Below are 24,933 nucleotides of genomic sequence, written 5' to 3'. Positions count from 1 at the left end.
TAAAATTTCTTGGCTGCAAAACGTGCCAAAGTAGTTGGGAAAGGGCATGTTCACCACTGTGTTACATCACCTTTTCTTTTAACAACACTCAATAAACGTTTTGGGAACTGAGGAAACTAATTGTTGAAGCTTTGAAAGTGGAATTCTTTCCCATTCTTGTTTTATGTAGAGCTTTAGTCGTTCAACAGTTCTGGGTCTCCGCTGTCGTATTTTACGCTTCACAACGCGCAACACATTTTCGATGGGAGACAGGTCTGAACTGCAAGCGGGCAAGGAAAGTACCCGCACTCTTTTACTACGAAACCCCGCTGTTGTAACACGTGGCTTGGCATTGTTTTGCTGAAATAAGCAGGGACGTCCATGATAACGTTGCTTGGATGACAACATATGTTGCTCCAAAACCTGTATGGACCTTTCAGTATTAATGGTGCCTTCACAGATGTGTAAGTTACCCATGCCTTGGGCACTAATACACCCCCATACCATCACAGATGCTGGCTTTTGAACTTTGCGCCTATAACAATCCGGATGGTCATTTTCCTCTTTGTTCCGGGGGACACCACGTCCACAGTTTCCAAATATAATTTGAAATGTGGACTCGTCAGACCACAGAACACTTTTCCACTTTGCATCAGTCCATCTTAGATGAGCTCGGGCCCAGTGAAGCCAGCGGCATTCCTTGGTGTTGTTGATGAATGGGTTTTGCTTTGCATAGCAGAGTTTAACTCGCACTTACAGATGTAGCGACCAACTGTAGTTACTGACAGTGGTTTTATGAAGTGTTCCTGAGCTCATGTGGTGATATCTTTTACACACTGATGTCGGTTTTTGATGCAGTACCGCCTGAGGGATCAACGGTCTGTAATATCATCGCTTACGTGCAGTGATTTCTCCAGATTTTCTGATTCTTTTGATGATATTACGGACCGTAGATAGTAAAATCCCTAAATTCCTTGCAATAGCTCGTTGAGAAATGTTATTCTAAAACTGTTCGACAATTTACTTACAAATTGGTGATCCTCACCCCATCCTTGTTTGTGAATTACTTAGCATTTCATGGAAGCTGCTTTTATACCCAAACATGGCACCGACCTGTTCCCAATTAGCCTGCACATCTGTGGGATGTTCGAAATAAGTGTTTTATGAGTATTTCTCAACTTTATCAGTATTTATTGCCACCTTTCCAAACGTCTTTGTGACGTGTTGCTGGCATCAAATGCTAAAGTTAATGAATGTTTAGCAGTTTGTTCATCAAATATGTTGTCTTTGTTGCATATTCAATTGAATATGGGTTGAAAATGATTTTCAAATCATTGTATTCCGTTTATATTTACATCTAACACAATTTCCCAACTCATATGGAAACGGGGGTTTGTATTTGTAATAAGTGCCAATATTATCAGTTAAAACAGGTTGTAAGGATCCGCAAATAGCCAGGGTGACGTCATAGGTAAACCGTAAAATAAATTAATTTAAAAGGAAATAGCGTCCCCCGGTAGGGCTTCACGGTGGCAGAGGGGTTAGTGCGTCTGCCTCACAATACGAAGGTCCTGCAGTCCTGGGTTCAAATCCAGGCTTGGGATCTTTCTGTGTGGAGTTTGCATGTTCTCCCCGTGAATGCGTGGGTTCCCTCCGGGTACTCCGGCTTCCTCCCACTTCCAAAGACATGCACCTGGGGATAGGTTGATTGACAACACTAAAAATTGGCCCTAGTGTGTGAATGTGAGTGTGAATGTTGTCTGTCTATATGTGTTAGCCCTGCGATGAGGTGGCGACTTGTCCAGGGTGTACCCTGCCTTCCGCCCGATTGTAGCTGAGATAGGCGCCAGCGCCCCCCGCGACCCCGAAAGGGAATAAGCGGTAGAAAATGGATGGATAGCGTCCCCCGGTCTACGGGAGGCACGTGGCGTATGACCAATAGTCGCATTAGAGAGAGTACATGGACACCTGGACTTCACACGTAGGTGGGAAAATACAAAAACACAAACTATTTGAGAAACCAGACTAAGTTCATGGAAAGGTAGTAAATGTCTAACACCAGTTTGGATGATGACTAGGATGAAGAGGATTTCCTGTTTGAGAAGGGTGATCTAAACCTGTGGGCCGAGCCAGTCCAGTGGGTGAAGCTGCTCCACAGACACCTCATCTCCCTCATTCTGGCCTACAAGCAGACCCGTGAGTCAGAAAGTACCGAGCTGGACCAGGTTCATCAACTCTCCACACTGGCCTCCAAGGCCCAAGCCAAGGTCATGAGCACCAACGAAGCTCTCAGATCCCTCCCTGTCCTACCCCAGTTCTCCTGCACCATGGAGCACGCTCGCCTGGCACTGCAGCAGCACAGAGCCACTCTGGCGCTGGATGTGCTGGAAACACTGAGGTAGGAGAGAAGACACATTGAGCAAGAATCCAACTCAGAAAAATATCTTTAGTGATCATGAGACCTCACACTGGGTTTGGGATGTTTTTTTTTATCATTGTATAATTTACCATGCGCTTGCCTCTTTTCACTGAGTTTAATCTTTATGACCCTTGATGACTGACAATTAAATACATGTCAAAATAATGTTGTGTGTTATTGTCATAAATGTGTCACCTTAAGGGTGCCAAGAGGTGAAGAAGGCATATTTACACTGTACAAAACCTTGACATTTATGAGGTATTTTAATAAAATACCTGTTCTGTCATTCCCCACTGGAATCCAAAACTCTCATTTTAAAGGGGAACATTATCACCAGACCTATGTAAGCGTCAATATATACCTTGATGTTGCAGAAAAAAGACCATATGTTTTTTTAACCGATTTTCGAACTCTTAAAGGGTGAATTTGGCCATTTAGACGCCTTTCAATTGTTCGCTGTCGGAGCGATGACCTTTCACCTGTGACGTTACAATGGGAAGCAATCCACCATTTTCTCAAACACATTACACACACAAGTCAAATCAGCTCTGTTATTTTCCGCTTTTTCGACTGTTTTCCGTACCTTGGAGACATCACGCCTCGTCGGTGTGTTGTCGGAGGGTGTAACAACACAATCGGGGATGGATTCATGATTACTTACGTGGAGTGTGTTAATCAGACATATCAATGGTCACGGCATGCTAATCGATGCTAACATGCTATTTAGGCTAACTGTATGTACATATTTCATCATTATGCCTCATTTGTAGCTATATTTGCATCCAGCCTTTCCCTCCACCCACATTTAATGCCAAACAAACACTTACCAATCGACGGATTCAAGTACACCAGTGGTCAAAAGATGCGAAAGTCCCTCATTTGTTCTGCACACTTTACCGACGATAGCGATGCTACGACAGATATGGCACAAAGATGTGTGGGTATCCTGCGACACTCAAAGCAGATGCATTTCCAACGATAAAGTCAACGAAATCACAAAGGTGAGTTTTGTTGATGTTATCGGCTTATGTGCTAATCAGACATATTTGGTCACGGCATGACTGCCTGCTAATCGATGCTAACATGCTATTTAGGCTAGCTGTATGTACATTTGTAGCTATATTTGCATCCAGTCTTTCCCTCCACCCACATTTAATGCCAAGCAAACACTTACCAATCGACAGATTTAAGTTGCTCCAGTGGTCAAAAGATGCAATCATTGGTTAGAAGGCGATCGCCGAATAGATTCAATAGCTAATCGCTCAATAGCTTCAGTTTCTTCTTCAATTTCGTTTTCGGTATCTGCCTCCACACTCCAACCATCCGTTTCGATACATGCGTAATCTGTTGAATCGCTTAAGCCGCTGAAATCCGAGTCTGAATCCGAGTTTATGTCGCAATATCTTGCTCTGCTATCCGCCATGTTTGTTTGTATTGGCGTCACTATGTGAAGTTACAGGAAAATGGACGGGTGGATTTACAGATAGCGAAAATCAGGCACTTTAAAGCCTTTTTCGGGATATTCCATGATGTGTAAAATTTTGAAAATACTTCGAAAAATAAAATAAGCCACTGGGAACTGATTTTTATTGGTTTTAACCGTTCTGAAATTGTGATAATGTTCCCCTTTAACAGCTTTGGAAATGACTAGGAAAGGGCTCCTTTAGGATTACACTAAAATTAAAAATGTCCAAAGTAGCAAATAATTGCAGTTTTATTTATCCATCCATCCATCATCTTCCGCTTATCCGAGGTCGGGTCGCGGGGGCAGCAGCCTAAGCAGGGAAGCCCAGACTTCCCTCTCTCCAGCCACTTCGTCTAGCTCTTCCCGGGGGATCCCGAGGCGTTCCCAGGCCAGCCGGGGGACATAGTCTTGTTCCAACGTGTCCTGGGTCTTTCCCGTGGCCTCCTACCAGCTGGGCGTGCCCTAAACACCTCCCTAGGGAGGCGTTCGGGTGGCATCCTGACCAGATGCCCGAACCACCTCATCTGGCTCCTCTCGATGTGGAGGAGCAGCGGCTTTACGTTGAGCCCCTCCCGGATGGCAGAGCTTCTCACCCTATCTCTAAGGGAGAGCCCCGCCAACCTTCGGAGGATACTCATTTTGGCCGCTTGTACCCGTGATCTTATCCTTTCGGTCATGACCCAGAGCTCATGACCATAGGTGAGGATGGGAACGTAGATCGACCGGTAAATTGAGAGCTTTGCCTTCTGGCTCAGCTCCTTCTTCACCACAACGGATCGATACAACGTCCGCATTACTGAAGACGCCGCACCGATCCGCCTGTCGATCTCACGATCCACTCTTCCCCCACTCGTGAACAAGACTCCTAGGTACTTGAACTCCTCCACTTGGGGCAGGGTCTCCTCCCCAACCCGGAGATGGCACTCCACCCTTTTCCGGGCGAGAACCATGGACTCGGACTTGGAGGTGCTGATTCTCATTCCGGTCGCTTCACACTCGGCTGCGAACCGATCCAGTGAGAGCTGAAGATCCCGGCCAGATGAAGCCGTCAGGACTACATCATCTGCAAAAAGCAGAGATCTAATCCCTTACCCACCAAACCGGATCCCCTCAACGCCTTGGCTGCGCCTAGAAATTCTGTCCATAAAAGTTATGAACAGAATCGGTGACAAAGGACAGCCTTGGCGGAGTCCAACCCTCACTGGAAACGTGTCCGACTTACTGCCAGCAATGCGGACCAAGCTCTGGCACTGATCATACAGGGAGCGGACTGCCACAATAAGACAGTCCGGTACCCCATACTCTCTGAGCACTCCCCACAGGACTTCCCGAGGGACACGGTCGAATGCCTTCTCCAAGTCCACAAAGCACATGTAGACTGGTTGGGAAAACTCCCATGCACCCTCAAGAACCCTGCCGAGAGTATAGAGCTGGTCCACGGTTCCACGACCAGGACGAAAACCACACTGTTCCTCCTGAATCCGAGGTTCGACTATCCGGCGTAGCCTCCTCTCCAGTACACCTGAATAAACCTTACCGGGAAGGCTGAGGAGTGTGATCCCACGATAGTTGGAACACACCCTCCGGTCCCCCTTCTTAAAGAGAGGGACCACCACCCCGGTCTGCCAATCCAGAGGTACCGCCCTCGATGTCCACGCGATGCTGCAGAGTCTTGTCAACCAAGACAGCCCCACAGCATCCAGAGCCTTAAGGAACTCCGGGCGGGTCTCATCCACCCCCGGGGCCTTGCCGCCGAGGAGCTTTTTAACTACCTCAGCGACCTCAGCCCCAGAAATAGGAGAGTCCACCACAGATTCCCCAGGCACCGCTTCCTCAAAGGAAGACGTGTTGGTGGGATTGAGGAGGTCTTCGAAGTATTCCCTCCACCGATCCACAACATCCGCAGTCGAAGTCAGCAGAACACCATCCGCACCATACACTGTGTTGATAGTGCACTGCTTCCCCTTCCTGAGGCGGCGTATGGTGGTCCAGAATCGCTTCGAAGCCGTCCGGAAGTCGTTTTCCATGGCTTCCCCGAACTCTTCCCATGTCCGAGTTTTTGCCTCCGCTACCGCTAAAGCTGCACACCGCTTGGCCCGTCGGTACCCGTCCACTGCCTCCGGAGTCCTATGAGCCAAAAGAACCCGATAGGACTCCTTCTTCAGCTTGACGGCATCCCTCACTGCTGGTGTCCACCAACGGGTTCTGGGATTACCGCCACGACAGGCACCAACAACCTTGCGGCCACAGCTCCAATCAGCCGCCTCGACAATAGAGGTTCGGAACATGGTCCACTCGGACTCAATGTCCCGCACCTCCCTCGTGACATGTTCAAAGTCTCCCGGAGGTGTGAATTGAAACTCTCTCTGACAGGAGACTCTGCCAGACGTTCCCAGCAGACCCTCACAATGCGTTTGGGCCTGCCAGGTCTGTCCGGCATCCTCCCCCACCATCGCAGCCAACTCACCACCAGGTGGTGATCGGCAGAAAGCTCCGCCCCTCTCTTCACCCGAGTGTCCAGAACATGAGGCCGCAAATCCGATGACACGACTACAAAGTCAATCATGGAACTGCAGCCTAGGGTGTCCTGGTGCCAAGTGCACATATGGACACCCTTATGTTTGAACATGGTGTTTGTTATGGACAATCCGTGACGAGCACAAAAGTCCAATAACAAAACACCACTCGGGTTTAGATCCGGACGACCATTCTTCCCAATCACGCCTCTCCAGGTTTCACTGTCGTTGCCAACATGAGCGTTGAAGTCCCCCAGTAGGACAAGGGAATCACCCGGGGGAGCACTTTCCAGTACTCCCTCGAGTGTACCCAAAAAGGGTGGGTATTCTGAACTGCTGTTTGGTGCGTAAGCACAAACAACAGTCAGGACCCGTCCCCCCACCCGAAGGCGAAGGGAAGCTACCCTCTCGTCCACTGGGTTGAACTCAAACGTGCAGGCTTTGAGCCGGGGGGCAACGAGAATTGCCACCCCAGCCCGTCGCCTCTCACTGTCGGCAACGCCAGAGTGGAAGAGGGTCCAGTCCCTCTCGAGAGAACTGGTTCCAGAGCCCTTGCTGTGCGTCGAGGTGAGTCCGACTATATCCAGCCGGAACTTCTCTACCTCGCGGACTAGCTCAGGCTCCTTCCCCCCCAGTGAGGTGACGTTCCACGTCCCAAGAGCTAGCTTCTGTAGCCGAGGATCGGACCGCCAAGTGCCCTGCCTTCGGCTGCCGCCCAGCTCACAATGCACCCGACCTCTATGGCCCCTCCTATGAGTGGTGAGCCCATTGGAGGGATGACCCACGTTGCCTTTTCGGGCTGTGCCCGGCCGGGCCCCATGGGGACAGGCCCGGCCACCAGGCGCTCGCCATCGTGCCCCAACTCCGGGCCTGGCTCCAGAGCGGGGCCCCGGTGACCCGCGTCCGGGCGAGGGAAATCTGAGTTCATTTTGTTGTAATTCCATAGAAGTCTTTGAGCTGCTCTTTGTCTGATCACTCACCTAGGACCTGTTTGTCTTGGGAGACCCTACCAGGGGGCATGAAAGCCCCCAGACAACATAGCTCCTAGGATCATTGGGACACGCAAACTCCTCTACCACGGTAAGGTAGCAGCTCAGAGAGGAGAGGAGGCTGGTCCGATGGCAGTGAAGTCTCATTGAATTGCTACAGTGAATTACAGTTTTATTTAATCGTTTGAAAATACCTTGTGTTTACATTTCCCACTATAGTAACTGTTACAAAAAAGCTCAGTTAGGATAATACATAACGTCGGTTATAAAGAACATTTAACTCCTTTATATATTGGATCGAAATAATAAGATTGAATTGGGGCGGCGTGGCTCGGTTGGTGGAGCAACCGTGCCAGCAACTTAAGGGTTGCAGGTAGGATCCCCACTTCTGCCATCCTAGTCATTGTGATCTTGGGCAAGATACTTTACCCACCTTCTCCCAGTGCCACCCACACTGGTTTAAATGTAAATGATAATGGGTTTAACTACAGTGGGGCAAAAAAGTATTTAGTCAGCCACCGATTGTGCAAGTTCTCCCACTTAAAATGATGACAGAGGTCTGTAATTTTCATCATAGGTACACTTCAACTGTGAGAGACAGAATGTGAAAAAAACCCAGGAATTCACATTGTAGGAATTTTAAAGAATTTATTTGTAAATTATGGTGGAAAATAAGTATTTGGTCAACCATTCAAAGCTCTCACTGATGGAAGGAGGTTTTGGCTCAAAATCTCACGATACATGGCCCCATTCATTCTTTCCTTAACACGGATCAGTCGTCCTGTCCCCTTAGCAGAAAAACAGCCCCAAAGCATGATGTTTCCACCCCCATGCTTCACAGTAGGTTTGGTGTTCTTGGGATGCAACTTAGTATTCTTCTTCCTCCAAACACGACAAGTTGAGTTTATACCAAAATGGATACATGGATGATACAGCAGAGGATTGGGAGAATGTCATGTGGTCAGATGAAACCAAAATAGAACTTTTTGGTATAACCTCAACTCGTTTATACCAAAAACAGCTATATCTTGCTGTTTTATCCACCTAGTTTGTTTGTATTGGCGTCACTATGTGACGTCACAGGAAAATGGACGGGTGGATTTACAGATAGCGAAAATCACGCACTTTAAAGCCTTTTTTCGGGATATTCCATGATGGGTAAAATTTTGAAAAAAAATTCGGAAAATAAAAGTTCAAATATTGATAAAGTTGTAATACTGATATTAAAGAGTATTACATGGTTCAACAACAACACGTCATTTGCAGACTATAATTATTGGTTTGCAAAAAAATATGTTTAACCCAAATATCTGAAATTAGATGCGTGGCACAGTGGTTGAAAAGCACTGGTCTAGCTACCCGAAGCTACACTGCGACACTGTGAGAGTTTAGACACATTTAAAGAGTATCTGATCACACAAAGTAATCTCTTAAAGTCACACAGCTCTGACAGGCGCAATGTTCGACAATTGTGGAAAGAACTCATTAGAATTGCCGTTTGACATTGAAGCTCTTCAAAATTGCGGCACCTCTTTGTACAAAATGTAAACAGGAAGTGACGCAGGGGGCTCGGCCTCTTCAGAATTGCCATGCAGCCGTGTACAGGAAGTGAAGTCATAAAAATGGCCACACTTGATGGTTTCAAACGTCATACATAATGAATGACTGAATGAAGCGTTCGCACGAGACAAGGTTCACACACAGACATATTTGGCATGATGTAAACGTTTGTAAACCAAAAAGGTTGCAATCGTAAATTGATTTTCTACTGTATTAAAAGGATTTAGTAAAGAAGTAAAAATATGAATAACTAAAATTATCCAGTTTAAAAACTGTTGAAAGTTAATATTTAGTATAAGTAATAAGAATTCTGATAAATATCTTGAACCTTATTAAAAATAAAAATTATCTTATTTTGTGAGACAGAACTTAGAGATTGAGAACAGGAAGTGAACAAATGTGTTACAAATTTCTATGCTATTGTACAATATTGTAACTGTATGCATGTTCGAAATACATTCAAATTTTGCAAACAAACGGTCACTGTATCTGCCTAAACGATTTGCTGATTACTTCAGGCAGGGCTAACCAAAGTTTGGCCTGGGGACATTTGCAGCTTTTTTTTTTTTATTGATCAGCAGGAGATTCGAAAATACAAAAATAAACAAGTAAACTAAGAAAAAAACAGGAAAAAGGTGGAGAACAATGAGAAAAAGTATAAATGTTGATAGTAATATGCTTTGTCACCTGTACAAAACATTTTAAAGTGTATACTTGGGTGTTGTTTATGAACTGTCTGCTGTAAGGATTGAACAAAAAGACAATATTAAAATATCCAAAAGGTCCCCAAAGCCTTAAATTGTTAACCGTCTAGCTCAGGGGTCTCCAAACTAAGGCCTGCGGGAAGTTCCCAATTTTTATTTATTTTTTATTTTATTTTTTAATTGTTATTATTTTTGATCTGTTCTTTTTAATCCATTTTTTACTGCTTGTTACTCTCTGTGTCTCCTAGACACTCGAGCAAATCATATTGTCTAAAAATGCATTTTCCCATTGATAACGTGACATCACTGACAGAACTGTGTACAAAAACCCCAAAACCAGTGAAGTTTGCACGTTGTGTAAATCGTAAATAAAAACAGAATACAATGATTTCATTGTATGTGATATCATTCACCATGATATCACATCATGGTGATAAAGGGGTTAGTGCGTCTGCCTCACAATACGAAGGTCCTGAGTAGTCCTGAGTTCAATCCCGGGCTCGGGATCTTTCTGTGTGGAGTTTGCATGTTCTCCCCGTGAATGCGTGGCTTCCCTCCGGGTACTCCGGCTTCCTCCTACCTCCAAAAAACATGCACCTGGGGATAGGTTGATTGGCAACACTAAATGGTCCCTAGTGTGTGAATGTGAGTGTGAATGTTGTCTGTCTATCTGTGTTGGCCCTGCAATGAGGTGGCGACTTGTCCAGGGTGTACACCGCCTTCTGCCTGATTGTAGCTGAGATAGGCGCCACCCCCTCCCTCCCCCCGCCCCCGCAACCCCAAACGGGACAAGCGGTAGAAAATGGATGGATGGATGGAATGTGATGCCTGCAACATGTTTTTAAAAAGCTGGCACAAGTGGCAAAAAAGACTGGGAAAGTTCAATCAATCAATCAATGTTTACTTATATAGCCCTAAATCACCAGTGTCTCAAAGGGCTGCACAAACCACTACGACATCCTCGGTAGGCCCACATAAGGGCAAGGAAAACTCACACCCAGTGGGACGTCGGTGACAATAATGACCCAGTGGGACGTCGGTGACAATGATGACTATGAGAACATGATACTGTGATACTGATGATACTGATGACTATGAGAACATATGAGAACATGATACTATGAAAGATCAATCCATAATGGATCCAACACAGTCGCGAGAGTCCAGTCCAAAGCGGATCCAACACAGCAGCGAGAGTCCCGTTCACAGCGGAGCCAGCAGGAAACCATCCCAAGCGGAGGCTGATCAGCAGCGCAGAGATGTCCCCAGCCGATACACAGGCGAGCAGTACATGGCCACCGGATCGGACCGGACTCCCTCCACAAAGGAGAGTGGGACATAGAAGAAAAAGAAAAGAAACGGCAGATCAACTGGTCTAAAAAGGGAGTCTATTTAAAGGCTAGAGTATACAAATGAGTTTTAAGGTGAGACTTAAATGCTTCTACTGAGGTAGCATCTCGAACTGTTACCGGGAGGGCATTCCAGAGTACTGGAGCCCGAAATGAAAAAGCTCTACAGCCCGCAGACTTTTTTGGGCTTTGGGGATCACTAATAAGCCGGAGTCCTTTGAACGCAGATTTCTTGCCGGGACATATGGTACAGGAATGTTCATCAAACACTTATTTGGAACATCCCATAGGTGAACAGGCTAACTGGGAACAGGTTGAAAAAGATTTGCAAATCATTGTATTCTGTTTTTATTTACATTTTATACAACGTGCCAAATTCACTGGTTTTGGGATTTGTATATGCTGAGTGGTGCAAAAAAGGCCTGGAAATACGTTTTAAACAAAAAGATAAATTTTATCCAATGGTCTAAGTAAGACATGAGTGTATGTAGCTGTATTATTTATGCTTGTACGATCCCAGTATGGAATGAATAATAATAATAATGGATTAGATTTATATCGCGCTTTTCTATTGTTAGATACTCAAAGCGCTCACAGAGAAGTGGGAACCCATCATTCATTCACACCTGGTGGTGGTAAGCTACATCAGTAGTCACAGCTGCCCTGGGGTAGACTGACGGAAGCGTGGCTGCCAGTTTGCGCCTACGGCCCCTCCGACCACCACCAATCATTCATTCATCATTCATTCACCAGTGTGAGCGGCACCGGGGGCAAAGGGTGAAGTGTCCTGCCCAAGGACACAACGGCAGCGATTTGGATGTCAATAGGTGGGAAGCGAACCTGCAATGTGTGGCCACAACACTTACCATATCTTCAAATAGTATGAATATATTGCTAACAAAATGCCAAAAATCAAGATTTGTATTTTTTAATGATAACATCAATGAGGGATTTTTAATCACTGCTATTTTGAAATTGTTACTAATATTGATGATATTCATTTTTGTTTTCACTACTTTAAAGGCCTACTGAAATGAGATTTTATTATTTAAACAGGGATAGCAGGTCCATTCTATGTGTCATACTTGATCATTTCGCGATATTACCGTATTTTTGCTGAAAGGATTTAGTAGAGAAAATCCACGATAAAGTTTGCAACTTTCGGTGCTAAACAAAAGCCCTGCCTCTACCGGAAGTCGCAGACGATGACGTCACACGTGTGGGGGCTCCTCACATATTCACATTGTGTATAATGGGAGCCTCCAACAAAAAGTGCTATTCGGACCGAGAAAACGACAACTTCCCCATTAATTTGAGCGAGGATGAAAGATTCGTGTTTCAGGATATTGATAGCGACAGACTACAAAAAAAAAAGCGGGATTGCATTTGGACGGATTCTGATGTTTTTAGACACATTTACTAGGTTAATTCTGGGAAATCCCTTATCTTTCTATTGTGTTGCTAGTGTTTTAGTGAGTTTAATAGTACCTGATAGTTGGAAGGGTGTCTCCACGGGTGTCTTGACGCCCAGTGTCTCAGGGAAGTCGACGGCAGCTATGGACGGCACAAGCTCAGCTTTTCTCCGGTAAGAACTGACTTTTTAACCACAATTTTCTCACCGAATCCTACTGGTTGACAATTGGTCGTGATTCATGTTCGCTTGACCGCGCTCTGATCCATAGGAAAGTTTCACCTCCAGGAATTTTAAACAAGGAATCACCGTGTGTTTGTGTGGCTAAAGGCTAAAGCTTCCCAACTCCATCTTTCTACTGTGACTTCTCCAATATTAATTAAACAAATTGCAAAATATTCAGCAACACAGATGTCCAAAATACTGTGTAATTATGCCGTTAAAGCAGATGACATTTAGCTGTGTGTGTGTGCAGTGCTCATACTTCCTAAAAACCTGTGACATCTTGCGTACACGTCATCATTACACGACGTTTCCAAGACGAAACTCCCGGGAAATTTGAAATTGTAATTTAGTAAACTAAAAAGGCCGTATTGGCATGTGTTGCAATGTTAATATTTCATCATTGATATATAAACTATCAGACTGCGTGGTGGGTAGTAGTGGGTTTCAGTAGGCCTTTAAGATTGTACCGTATCATGTTTGTGTGTCCTCAATTGCTCTGTTTATTGCTATTCTGAAAGTTGCTGGGTCGGGTTTGGTTTTTTAATTTGATTGCATTAATATGTATTGTTTTTATTGGATTGATTAATAAATTCATTTAAAAAAAAAAGATTTTTAAATGTATTGCGGTGCAACAAAAGACAAAAAAAATGCCTTTGGCTACCCGGAAGGTGGTGATATGCCACCTGGTGAGCTCAAAGTTCAAATCATAGTTAATGTTTGCGGCCTCAGAATTTCTAATGTGGTTATTATGCGGCGACAAAGGCAAGGAAGTGTGAAAGCAAGTGTTATCGCCCAAGTTGCACGTTGCGGCCGTGCTTTGGCTCCTTGTGTTTATCATACGAGCTGGTGTTTTCCCGGTGTTTAATGACGCCGTCAATTGGACTGTGGTTTGTCTTTCCTTCTCGTTATGTCATTTGGAGGACAGGACAATGGACTACTGTCCTGTCCCGTGCGTGCCTGCATGTGTTCATGGTGCCCGCAGGCAGATGGACCCCTCTCCCTCCCTGCTAGCCATGTTCCTTCTTACAGTAAAGCTGGCGTCATGTTTTGGAACAGCTCTGCATCCCCCAATAAAAACAGAGCGGTGTGATTTAGAGCACTTTCCGTGGACACGTTGAAGGGTTTTCTCAAGAGCCTGGCTGTGTCTGTCCTTCATATTTAAGTGTTTATCTTGAGGCGGCCAATGGGGTAAACGGTCGCAGTGCAGCCCTCGGCTTAATTTTAGGCTTGGTAGTGCAGTACAGTAGTAGATTCCAAATTCTTCTATCATATTTTCCCCCTGCCTTTTACTATTGCTCTTTCCTCTTGATTTTCTAGGATTTTTTTTATTGCTTGTCTTGCAATTATAATTCCAAAATGAAAAGGACATAATGGCTTCTGGTGTGGCAATAACCAGCAATTTACGGTAGCAGGCTGTGCATTTTAAACCCAGTCGCATGAAACTACACTGATTTCTCCAAAATTTTGTATGACTTTTGGTTTTAGTTGCACCAAATGAGTATGTTTGCAGCCTCACATTTTTTTGCTCAGCAGAGGGCGCCGTAATACATTTCAGTCAGTTTTCATCGTGGCCTCAAGGGGGCGGTGTTGCTCTTTTGCACATTTTTTAAAAACCTGCATTCTTTCATTCAGGGCTGCTAGATTTTGAACAAGTTGGAAAAGGAAAACAAAAGAAGAATGCAGTGGACATTTCTAACCATGGTGTGTTTTATTTACTTTTATGGAAATCATCATCTGTTTGTAGGAAATCCACATGTAGGTCATTTCCACTGCTTGTTCCTCAGTGGGTCGCATTCTGCAGCAGGCTGTTGTTGTATTGCTTGAATAGATTATGCAACCAGTGGAGGCTAAAAATGGTCTTGCACTCTGCCTGGACTCATACTTGTGGTCTCACCCCATCCACAGGGAGAGTTTCCTTCCATTACAAATACATATGTATGCTTCCAAGTGTGGTGGCTCATAGGCAGGGCTGGTGTGTTGTTGATGCTGGTTCAAAACCCTTCACTTCTTGAAGGAAGCCCAAATATTTGCGACAACCCATTTCCTGTAGTCCCATTAGTGACACTTTACCAGAATGACGATGGGAAAAGTGCATGTTTTTATGGTGGTTCAATCCAAATACTGATGTATTGATACCACGTTGGGTCAATACTAGCCTAATGAGTAATATTTTTCAATTATATCTTGTTTATTATCACAAACACATTTTTTTTGACACGATTGTCTTTATTATTGCTGAATACAACAAGAGATTCATGCTTAAAACGAGTCAAGTCTTTTCAATGGCTCTTTTAAATGAACGACGAGAAAATATTCACAGTTGCAAGAAAATTCTCCAAATTAAATTATAGAATGGATGAAGCAAAGCAATCAAACAATGTACTAATATGATCCACTTCAAGAAACTCTTCAAACTTAAAGTGTTTACAAAGTACAAAAAAGAAGAATCATCATAAACATTCTGAATTTATTCATCCATCCATTCTTTCATTCTCAAAATAATGTTACTTATCTCATCGTATGGAATATAACTTACTTCCCCAATTATTTATTTGTTTATTTTTATTGTGATACTTATGGAGTATATTGTGAATACATTTACAACAGGAAGTGAACAAAAGTTTTAGCAACTGTGATGTAAAAGAAAAGGGGTAGGATTTAATAAGCTCTGCTTCTTCCTACTCCTTTTCGAACATGTTGAAAAGAGAAACTTGAAATTGTGATGTATCATGTTGTATGCTTGCATGTTCCAAATAAACTCAAACTCAAAGTCAACTCATGTGTGCCACTCGCCTGGACTAGAAGATTCACATTTTGTGTCTTGTTTTATTAATGTATTTTGTATACGTACAGACATGTTATATGATGGGGCTGCCAAAAATAATGAGTTAACTTGTAATTATTCATTACAAAATATTGCATTAATGATGTATACACACAGATTATTCACACTTTATTTTGACCGTACTTGGTCTTTTACCTTAACCAAGGACGGTTACCTGACAGACCTAACTAAGGTTGTTTTACAGTCAAGGTCGTCACGTTGGTGCAAAGATGAGTTTACCATGAATTGATTAACGTGGACCCCGACTTAAACAAGATGAAAAACTTATTCGGGTGTTACCATTTAGTGGTCAATTGTACGGAATATGTACTGAACTGTGCAATCTACTAATAAAAGTATCAATCAATCAAAAGTGTGCTTGCTCCACAATAAACCCTGGTGGGACTTTGGATACAACTTTTACCAAGTTTTGAGCAAGTAAAACACATGAATTGAAGTAACATTTCGAGAATGTTCCTGGATGACATTCCAACCAAAAACTGCATTTGTGTCCAAATATTGGGGTCTTTTTTGTTTATTAACTTAAATCATGCAAGTGAGTAATAATCTGTGATTAATCATAATAAACCCACATTCAAAAGTGTGATTAATCTAAAAAAAAAGTAATCATCTGACAGCACAAGTTACTTTTGTAATTATATTTTGGTGTACTTTTTGTGATCCACAATGTTTAGGTACAGTTGTCCCTCGCCACATCGTGCTTCAAATATTGCAGCTTCACCACATCGCAGATGCGCATTTTTGGGGATATATATACCCATCCATCCATTGTCTACCGCTTGTCTCTCTGGGTGACGGGGTGCTGGAGCCTATCCCAGCTGCACTTGGGCGCAAGGCGGCGCACACCCTGGACAAGTCACCACCTAAATTGCAGAGCCAACACAGATAAACAGACAACATTCACACTCACATTAATATACCATATTTCCTTAAATAGCCACCAGGCATGTAATATGTGCCTGCCTTGAATTACTGCTGGGTAAAACTCACTCCCCAACTTAATAAGCGCATGCTTACTTTAACCGCTGAGTCAAATTCGTAACGTCACGAGTGACGCTTCCCCTACCATTATTTTCAAAATTGCAGAGGATTTCTAGTTTCTTTTACTGTATGTAAACCAGGGGTGTTGTTCCACAGCCATACCGATCACACTAATGGTTGTGATATAAAACAACTTTAACACTCTTAATAATATGCACCACACTCTGTGAACCCACACCAAACACATTTCTGGAGAACATTGGCTTTGTAACACATTATAAACGCAACATAACACTTACCCAGAACGCAATGTATCCATGACTCTTGGCTATATTATACACGGTTAGCAACAACCCCCCCGCCCCCCACCATGTGTTGGTTGAGGTGGGCGGGGTTTGGGGCGCGTGTATAATATAGCCAAGAGTCACGGATGCACGGCATTATGGGTAATCCCTATGCTGCGTTTATAATGTGCCACAGAGCCAATGCTCTCCAGAAATGTGCTTGGTGTGGGTTCACAGAGTGTGGCGCATGTTAGTAAGAGTGTTAAAGCTGCCTACATCACAACCATCAGTGTAAAAGGTATGGCTGTTGACCAAGTATGCATTGCAATCTCGTATCAAAAGCAGGGAAAATGCATGCGACCTGCTGGCACGCAGATAGCATGGTGTAAAAGTGGGCGTTATGACATGCTGTAGAGCAGTGGTCCCCAATCACCGGGCCGCGGACGGGGAATAATTTTTTATTATTATTTTTTTATCACACTCAATTATTTACTGGATGCCATTGGTTAGCACAGGGTTGAGAAGCGGTTTTAAAATTATTAGCGCCTGCTTACTTTTACCGCATTCTTGCATTCTTTGAATAAGCGCAGGAGTGAGAAGAGGTTTTAAATTAATTAGCGCCCTGGCGGTTATTCAAGGAAATACGGTATTTTACATTTTTGGTTCTAAATTTATGAAGTCATTTTAACATACATCCAGAAACATGGATGCATATGCTAAAGTGCAATATATTTATCTGTACAGTAATCTATTTATTTATATTTGCACCTTATTGCATTTATCCTGCACTACAACAAACTAATGCAACAAAATGTGGTTCTTATCTGTACTGTAAAGTTAAAATTTGAATGACAAAGTCTCTAAGTCTAAGAAAAAATTGCTAAATAACAAAAAAATAAATAAAAATCAGGTATTGGCCACTAGATGAGACCAAACCAATCAGAGCATGCAGTTCAGTATTGTGGCCACTGATTGGTTGAGGCAGCATTACTATATTGGGTTAAGAGTGTTAAGGTGACTAAAGGGTGTTATTTCATATTTATAAAGCAATCGTTTTGTTGAAAAGGGTATTATTGTTTCAGAATAATTCCCACTAACAGTGTATATATTAGTTTGCATTGTTTTATCTTAGCTACCAGATAATGAAACCAAGTTCCTTTAAAAAAATGTAAAAGTACAATAACAACAAAAATGGTTCTTATGTCTTGCATGTATGGAGGAATTGACAACAAAGAATATCTAACGTCTTTGAATGGATTTTTTTTTCCCCCCAAAAAGAGAAAAGGGGAGGAGGCGAAACGGGCAAAAGTTTGCTCCGACTTCCCGTCGCTCCTCCCCGGCCGCCGGCAGGCATTTAAAGCCTCCTGAGAGCCTGCAGCTCGCAGTGAAGCACTTTTGGCTCCGCGCTTCTCAAAGGGGAGGAATCGCCACAATTTACTACTCACCCAGAAACTCTTTTCCGCCACTTTAAGCAACTTTCCGCAACTTTTTCCACCTCCACCCAAAAACCAGCCGTGGCACAAAGTAGCGCACGTCGCAGTGCAGCCTGCTCCTTCCTCCATGAAAGAAGGAGTGCACCAGCAAGTTTGGGGAAGCGACATGTCCGCCGCCGTCTTGTCCGCCTTCTACGACATGGACATGCTGTACAAGGTATGTTCAATCCCAACTGTTCGCTGCAACAAGTTGCAGCCGCCTGACTAAACGTGTGCTTTTTGCAGCAGGATAAAAGCACGAACATGAACGCCCTGCACATCAACAGCATGCTGGACAAGAAGGCGGTGGGAGCCCCGGTCGCCGCTCCGGGCTCCGGCGGCGCTTTCACGCCGGGATTTTTCCGCCGAAACTCCACCAGCAACTTGGAGGCGCTGAACAAATACAACATGAGCTCCTCCTACGGCGTGAAAGAGAACACTTCCAGCGGGACCACGTCGCTCATGAACAAGGAGAACAAGTTCCGTGACCGCGCCTACAGCGACAACGGGGAGCGGGCCGCGCTGCAGCAGAAGGCGGGCTCGCAGATCAACTCCACCCGCTACAAGACGGAGCTGTGTCGGCCCTTCGAGGAGAACGGCTCTTGCAAATACGGCGAGAAATGTCAGTTCGCGCACGGCTACCACGAGCTGAGGAGCTTGTCCCGTCACCCCAAGTACAAAACGGAGCCGTGCCGCACCTTCCACACCATCGGCTTCTGCCCCTACGGGCCCCGGTGTCACTTCATCCACAACGCCGACGAGCGTCGACCGGCGCCCAACGCCAACGTGCAGGCGGGAGAGGCGCGCTCCGCCCGGGAGATGTGCGGCTACAACCACAGGGACATCCTCCCCGCGCAGTGCTACAGCCAGAAGGAGAGACCCAAACTGCACCACAGTCTCAGCTTCTCCGGCTTCTCCAGCCAGCACGACCTGGAGACGCCGCTGCTCGACAGTCCCACGTCGCGGACGCCGCCGCCGCCCCCCTCCAGCTTTTACGACTCGGTCTCCTGCCTCAACAGCGCCTTCTCCTTCCCGGGACAAGACTTAAAATCCTTGCTGGCAGTTCACACCTCCGGCAGCTACTCGAACAACCACTCGGCCGGCGCCCACTTTAAGAGCATGCAGAGCGGCCTGTGTCCTCCCTCCCCCCCGGCCTTCAATATGAGCCACTTGCAGGCGCTGCGACGCCTCAGTGAGTCCCCGGTGTTTGAGCCTCCTCCCAGCCCGCCTGACTCCCTCTCTGACCGGGACAGCTACGCCAGCGGGTCCCTCAGCTCTTCGGGGAGCCTCAGCGGCTCTGAGTCCCCCAGTCTGGACGCTGGGAGACGTTTGCCAATCTTCAGCAGGCTGTCGATTTCTGATGACTAAGCGTGTCATCCATTTCTGATGACTAAGTGTGCTATAAATATATATGTATGTATGTATATTCATATATATATACGTGTTTGTGTATATATATATATATATATTCATACACATTTTATATATATTTAAAAAATATATATTAATGGGTGGGTGAGTATTCCCGCTCTCCCAAGCCAGCTTCCACCGTGCTGAAGTGCCTTTGAGCAGCTGACGTGACCTCCCTGGTGGGGGGCACAGTGGGGAAAGTTCCACCCCCAGGGATCAATGAGTATCCTTGTTGTTGTTGTTTATTTTCTCTTTTTATGTAATATAGCTGTATTCAAACTTTAGATAGCAAACAGAAGGCATTCCATCAGTGCCTTGCCCAAAGGTTCATGCCAGCCCCCTTTTTTTGGGATTAGACGCGTGAACCTGACTTGACAAGATGAACAGACTATAAGCGAGGCGATTTCCTCCCATCCTGCCAAGAATATGCCTAGACTCAAAGTAACACCTTTTTTTTGTTGTTGTTTAAAGTGCATTTTTCTTTTCTTGCTTCAACTTCCATTCCATACCTGTCTTTTCACAGCAGCGCCACCCAGTGGTTTGTTTGGTTAGTGTAGTTGGTTGCTTGGTTGAAAAGCACTCTTGAGTTGGGTTCATGTTGGGGAAATCGCTGATGATGGTTAAAATATATATTTTTGTAGCTGTTTTTGAGTGATTTGCATAGCGGTGCATAACTGGCTATGGACTATTTAACTTATTTATTATCTTGTGAAACAAGTATAGGCTACATTGGTAATTTGTGTCCATACTGTATTTATCAAGTATGATGAAGCAATAGATCTATATTCTTTTATGTTTAAATTATGATCGCCATTATTAATCTGCATAAAGTGGAGTGTATGTTCTTTTCACAGTAATATATATTGTTTCTCCTTTTTTTGTAACTTCACCTGGTTATTGTAAATGAGTTAAAAAAAATCTTAATTTAAGAGAACGTATGTATTTATTTCATTAATGTTCTTTGTTTACGTTTATTAAAGTTTGCGTAATTGCTGTTCGCTTCTGAGCTTGTGTGTCAATGCCGTAGAAGGCTTTTTTTTATTCTTTCCCTATTTAGATGATTCTTTAGAATGTAAACAATGTGGTTGTACAGACCGTCCAAACCTTTAGTTTTTTATCGAGATCAGTGACAAAGAATCCAAGTCAATAAAATAACCAAAAAGTATTTTTCTTTGATTTTCTCTGCACGAGGTCACACTGTGATTCCCGCCACGTGCTCAAGAATGTAGCAATCCCATGTGCCCCAGTATTATTGTGTAGTGCCTATGGGGCTCACCAACATGCCTTTAAAATTAACCAAATAAAGTATTTTTCTTACTTGGCATCTTTTATACGCAGGTTGAAATGAATGTAGTGTCAGATTCTATTTTTCTAAAGGTTGTTACCACTCTGAAAACAACAGCCGTAACCTTTCTTAGTCCCCATTCCTCTTCTTTTGATTGTTTTCTTTCTGCTTTTCGGTCTTTTTGATATCAAAATGTAGTTTGAGTGTTGAGTTTGCTGCAGAGGGAAGTGGTTGAACATGTCTGGTTTGTACATAGTAGGTACAGGGGTATGCGCACTATGTACTTTTGACTACTCTATCAGAAGTAAAGCTTTTTGAATGTAACAATGGACAAAAAGACAACAGGAGTTGTTTTTGGGGGAGTCAGTTCACTACAAATTGAGTGTGAGACTGTTAACTTTGTACTGTACATTTTTTTTGTAGTTCTCCCAATAAAAAAACATTTTGGAAAAAAGCAAGTGCCTTTGCTTTAATTTCAACATTTATATGAGTTGCTGGTATGCATACTTCAATTCTTTAGACCCCACAGTTAAACCTCCTCTGGTTCTCGTCAGTTTTACCACATAGCTGTCATGGCTCTTTTTCCTTGTAGTACACAAAAAAATACAAGCAGTAACTTTTTACAGCAAAAGCAAAAAAGAACTGCGCTCCGACACAAGACTATATGAATCCAACATGACACGTTACAGTAGGTCCACTTACACTATCCAATAATTAATATTCCTGAAAAAACACTTTCTTTAAGGCTAACAACTGTCTTAATGTAATATGTTTATTATTGTATTGTGTAAACATACACAATAAGCATCCTTAACTGAAAAATATTGTAGTCTAAAACAACCTTTTTCAATAGCGATAAGTATAAAACAATTAAACTCTCATATTACAGATACGAAATCTCCAAGGCAGACGGTTATTAGAAAGGATCCAGTAACAAACATTTCCACATCATTTAGCCGAGTCATGAGTCACTCGCGAAAGGCTACACAACAGGTAAGCATACAATAGCACACAAGCTAGACATACGTAATGTGCGTCCTTAGTTGAGCAATATTGCAGTCTAAAACAACGCATTAGCAATACAAACAAGTATTAATTATATTTGCAAATTACTTACAATACACGTCTTCAAGGCAGAAGCATACTGCATTAGAAAGTATCCAGTAACAAATGTTTGCATCATTCAATTTTACTGCGTCACAAACTTAATTTAATGAATTAATGAAGTTCTTCAACTTAAAAACAGAATAGGTTGGTGTTTTTCATACCTTCCGATGTTCTATGATTAAGTAGTTTCACTTGATCATCCCTTTACTTAAACATCCAGCACTGCAAAATGATAAAAGTATGTATAAGTCGTGCTGATATCGTATCGGCACTACTCAAGGGGTCCTATATCTGTATCATATTGGAAGGGAAAAAGCTGTTTTGACTCATGAAAGAAGTAAACAACATGACCTCATGGAAGTGTCAATAAAATCTGAGCGTGACTATCTTTTGAGTTGCAGGGATTGGTTGTAATCAATGATCCGCTATGGATGGCTGATCTAAGGAGTTAGGCCTGGAATGTTTCAGGTCAGCTTTGCCATCAGGGTTTAAAACCTCTGATAAGCGATACTTTACGATACAACATTTTAACAGCCAGCAGAGCAAGAACACGCCCAGGTGAAGTGCAGTCCAAAATACACAAAGATTCCGTTAGGATTTGAGAAGTATTTGGACACTGACACTTTTTATGACTTTCCACCAAAGCAAATTCACAGTACAGTAGTACCTCAACTTGAGTGTTGTGAGATAAAAGCGGTCTCTTGGCTAGTTGTTGTACTTTAAGTTGCAAACTCAAATATGAGATACAATCATCCCCGCCAATAGCTGACGTAGCAAGCATCACATTGAACCCCATAATATTGATATTGGGGCGGCATGGCGTGGTGGGTGGAGCAGCCGTGCCAGAAACTTGAGGGTTGTAGGTTCGCTCCCCACCTCAATTTCACATCCAAATCACTCCCTTTGTGTCCCTGAGCAGGACACTTAACCCTTTCCCCAAGTGCCGCTTACAATGGTGAATGAATGGTGGCGATCGGAGGGGCCAAAGGCCATGCTTCCGTCAGTCTACCCAAGGGCAACTGTAGCTAAAAATGTAGCTTACCACCACCAGGTGTGAATGTGGAGTGAATGAATGATGGGTTCCCACCTATATGCATTAATATTAAAACATCAAACAATCATCAATCAATGTTTTATTATATAGCCCTAAATTACAAGTGTCTCAAAAGGCTGCACACGCCACAGCGACATCCTCGGTACGGAGCCCACCAAAGGGCAAGGAAAAACTCACAACCCAGTGGGACGTCAATGTGAATGACTATGATAAACCTTGGAGAGGACCACAGAAGTGGGTGCCCCCCCAGGGGAGACCAGACACAATGGACATCGAGTGGGTCTAACATAATATTGTGAAAGTCTAGTCCATAGTGGATCTAACATAATAGTGAAAGTCCAGTCCATGGTGGGGCCAGCAGGAGACCATCCCAAGCGGAGACAGGACAGCAGCGCAGAGATGTCCCCAACCGATGCACAGGCGAGCAGTCCACCCCGGGTCCCAACTCTGGACAACCAGCACTTCATCCATGGACACCAGACCTGTGCCCCCCCCCCCCCCCCCCAACTCCTCCACAAGGGAGAGGGGGGCAGGGGAGAAAAGAAACGGCAGATCAACTAGTCTAAAAAGGGGTCTATAAGGCTAGAGTATACAAATGAGTTTTAAGATGGGGAATACATTTTTCTACTGAGGTTGCATCTCTAACTGTTACCGGGAGGGCATTCCAGAGTACTGGAGCCCAAATAGAAAACGCTCTGGTCAGAATGAAGCAGAACGAGTCTCACAGCAGCCAATTATGTAAAAATAATTATGTAAAAATAATATCTAAAACGGTGGACATTTATCCATGAAAACATAGAGAAGCTGCTGATGGTGTGAGTTGGAATGAGATGTTGTAAAAGTCCACTTTACAAACTAAATGTTGTACATTATTATTACATTACTGTCAGAGTTAGTTTGTGACAAACCCCAAAATGCAGAGAAGGAGGCAGGCATTGAATAAAAAAACATGATTTAATTAAAATACTAAAACAACAATAAACAAAAGGGTTCTAACAAAAACCGCGTACGAGGCGGATAATAAACTAGGCTATGAACAAACAAAACTGGAAGCAGGGAAAAAAAGACAGTAAACTACACAAAACTACCAAATATAGCTTACCGCTAAGCTGCAACGACACAACACGACATGACAATACAATAATCCAGTACTCGACTGGAGGACAAAACAGGTTCAAATAGGTGCGGGCTGATTGACACCAGGTGTAGCCAGGTGCCAATCAGCCGTAGCTAAGGGGAAACAGCGCACAGGGGGAAAAACAGGAAACAGACAAAATAAGAGCACTGACAGGAACTAAAGAAAGGAAATATTACACACACACAGACGAAAAACTAAAACACAAACAAACCGTCAGGGGCAAGCCTGACAGTTACTTCATAAAACCAAAACGTTTTAGTAGTACATTCCATTGTATTGTTTTTATACAATATTTTTAATCTAAATGTTCATTTTTATTTTTTAAAAGGCATGTTGGCAGAGGGGTTAGTGCGTCTGCCTCACAATACGAAGGTCCTGAGTAGCCTGGGGTTCAATCCCGGGCTCGGGATCTTTCTGTGTGGAGTTTGCATGTTCCCCCCGTCACTGCGTGGGTTCCCTCCGGGTACTCCGGTTTCCTCCCACCTCCAAAGACATGCACCTGGGGATAGGTTGATTGGCAACACTAAATTGGCCCTAGTGTGTGAATGTTGTCTGTCTATCTGTGTTGCCCCTGCGATGAGGTGGCGACTTGTCCAGGGTGTAAACCGCCTTCCGCCCGATTACAGCTGAGATAGGCACCAGCGCCCCCCGCTACCTGTAAGGGAATAAGCGGTAGAAAATGGATGGATGGATGGATGTTACATGTTAAAATTCTGCTGTTTTTGGGTGATGGGCAAGCA

The 24,933-nt window shown here is 43.9% G+C and overlaps 2 protein-coding genes across 5 annotated transcripts in view; both read left to right on the top strand.

Annotated features, from left to right (window-relative positions):
* The window catches only part of thada (THADA armadillo repeat containing), a 251,417-nt gene extending 248,854 nt beyond the window's left edge, over nt 1-2,563 (top strand). For all 3 annotated transcript variants that reach the window (XM_061910918.1, XM_061910920.1, XM_061910919.1), the window contains one exon: nt 2,058-2,563. In XM_061910918.1, the coding sequence (XP_061766902.1) occupies nt 2,058-2,381 (324 nt within the window). In that variant the 3' untranslated portion in view covers nt 2,382-2,563. The remainder of the gene's footprint in view (nt 1-2,057) is intronic.
* A 15,531-nt stretch (nt 2,564-18,094) lies between these two features.
* Nucleotides 18,095-21,348, top strand: zfp36l2 (zinc finger protein 36, C3H type-like 2). Of its 2 annotated transcripts, none has more exons than XM_061910917.1 (2): nt 18,095-18,377; nt 18,449-21,348. In XM_061910917.1, exons 1-2 carry the CDS (start codon nt 18,288-18,290, stop codon nt 19,565-19,567), a joined length of 1,209 nt encoding a protein of 402 aa, XP_061766901.1. In that variant the 5' UTR covers nt 18,095-18,287; the 3' UTR covers nt 19,568-21,348. The 2 variants fall into 2 exon arrangements, with proteins under 2 accessions (XP_061766901.1, XP_061766900.1); XM_061910916.1 differs by having other exon boundaries at nt 18,096-18,377; nt 18,446-21,348.
* Nucleotides 21,349-24,933: the final 3,585 nt, after the last annotated feature.

This window comes from Nerophis ophidion, linkage group LG09 (genome assembly GCF_033978795.1).
Source record: "Nerophis ophidion isolate RoL-2023_Sa linkage group LG09, RoL_Noph_v1.0, whole genome shotgun sequence".
Lineage (NCBI taxonomy): Eukaryota > Metazoa > Chordata > Actinopteri > Syngnathiformes > Syngnathidae > Nerophis > Nerophis ophidion.
This window is presented reverse-complemented; position numbering and strand designations above follow the sequence as displayed.

What these genes read in the sequence shown, in the direction of transcription:
- zfp36l2 (XM_061910916.1), top strand. Translation starts at nt 18,288, where the DNA reads ATGAAAGAAGGAGTGCACCAGCAAGTTTGGGGAAGCGACATGTCCGCC. An exon ending in ACATGGACATGCTGTACAAG is followed by an intron (nt 18,378 to 18,445) that starts GTATGTTCAATC and finishes TGCTTTTTGCAG; the next exon opens with CAGGATAAAAGCACGAACAT.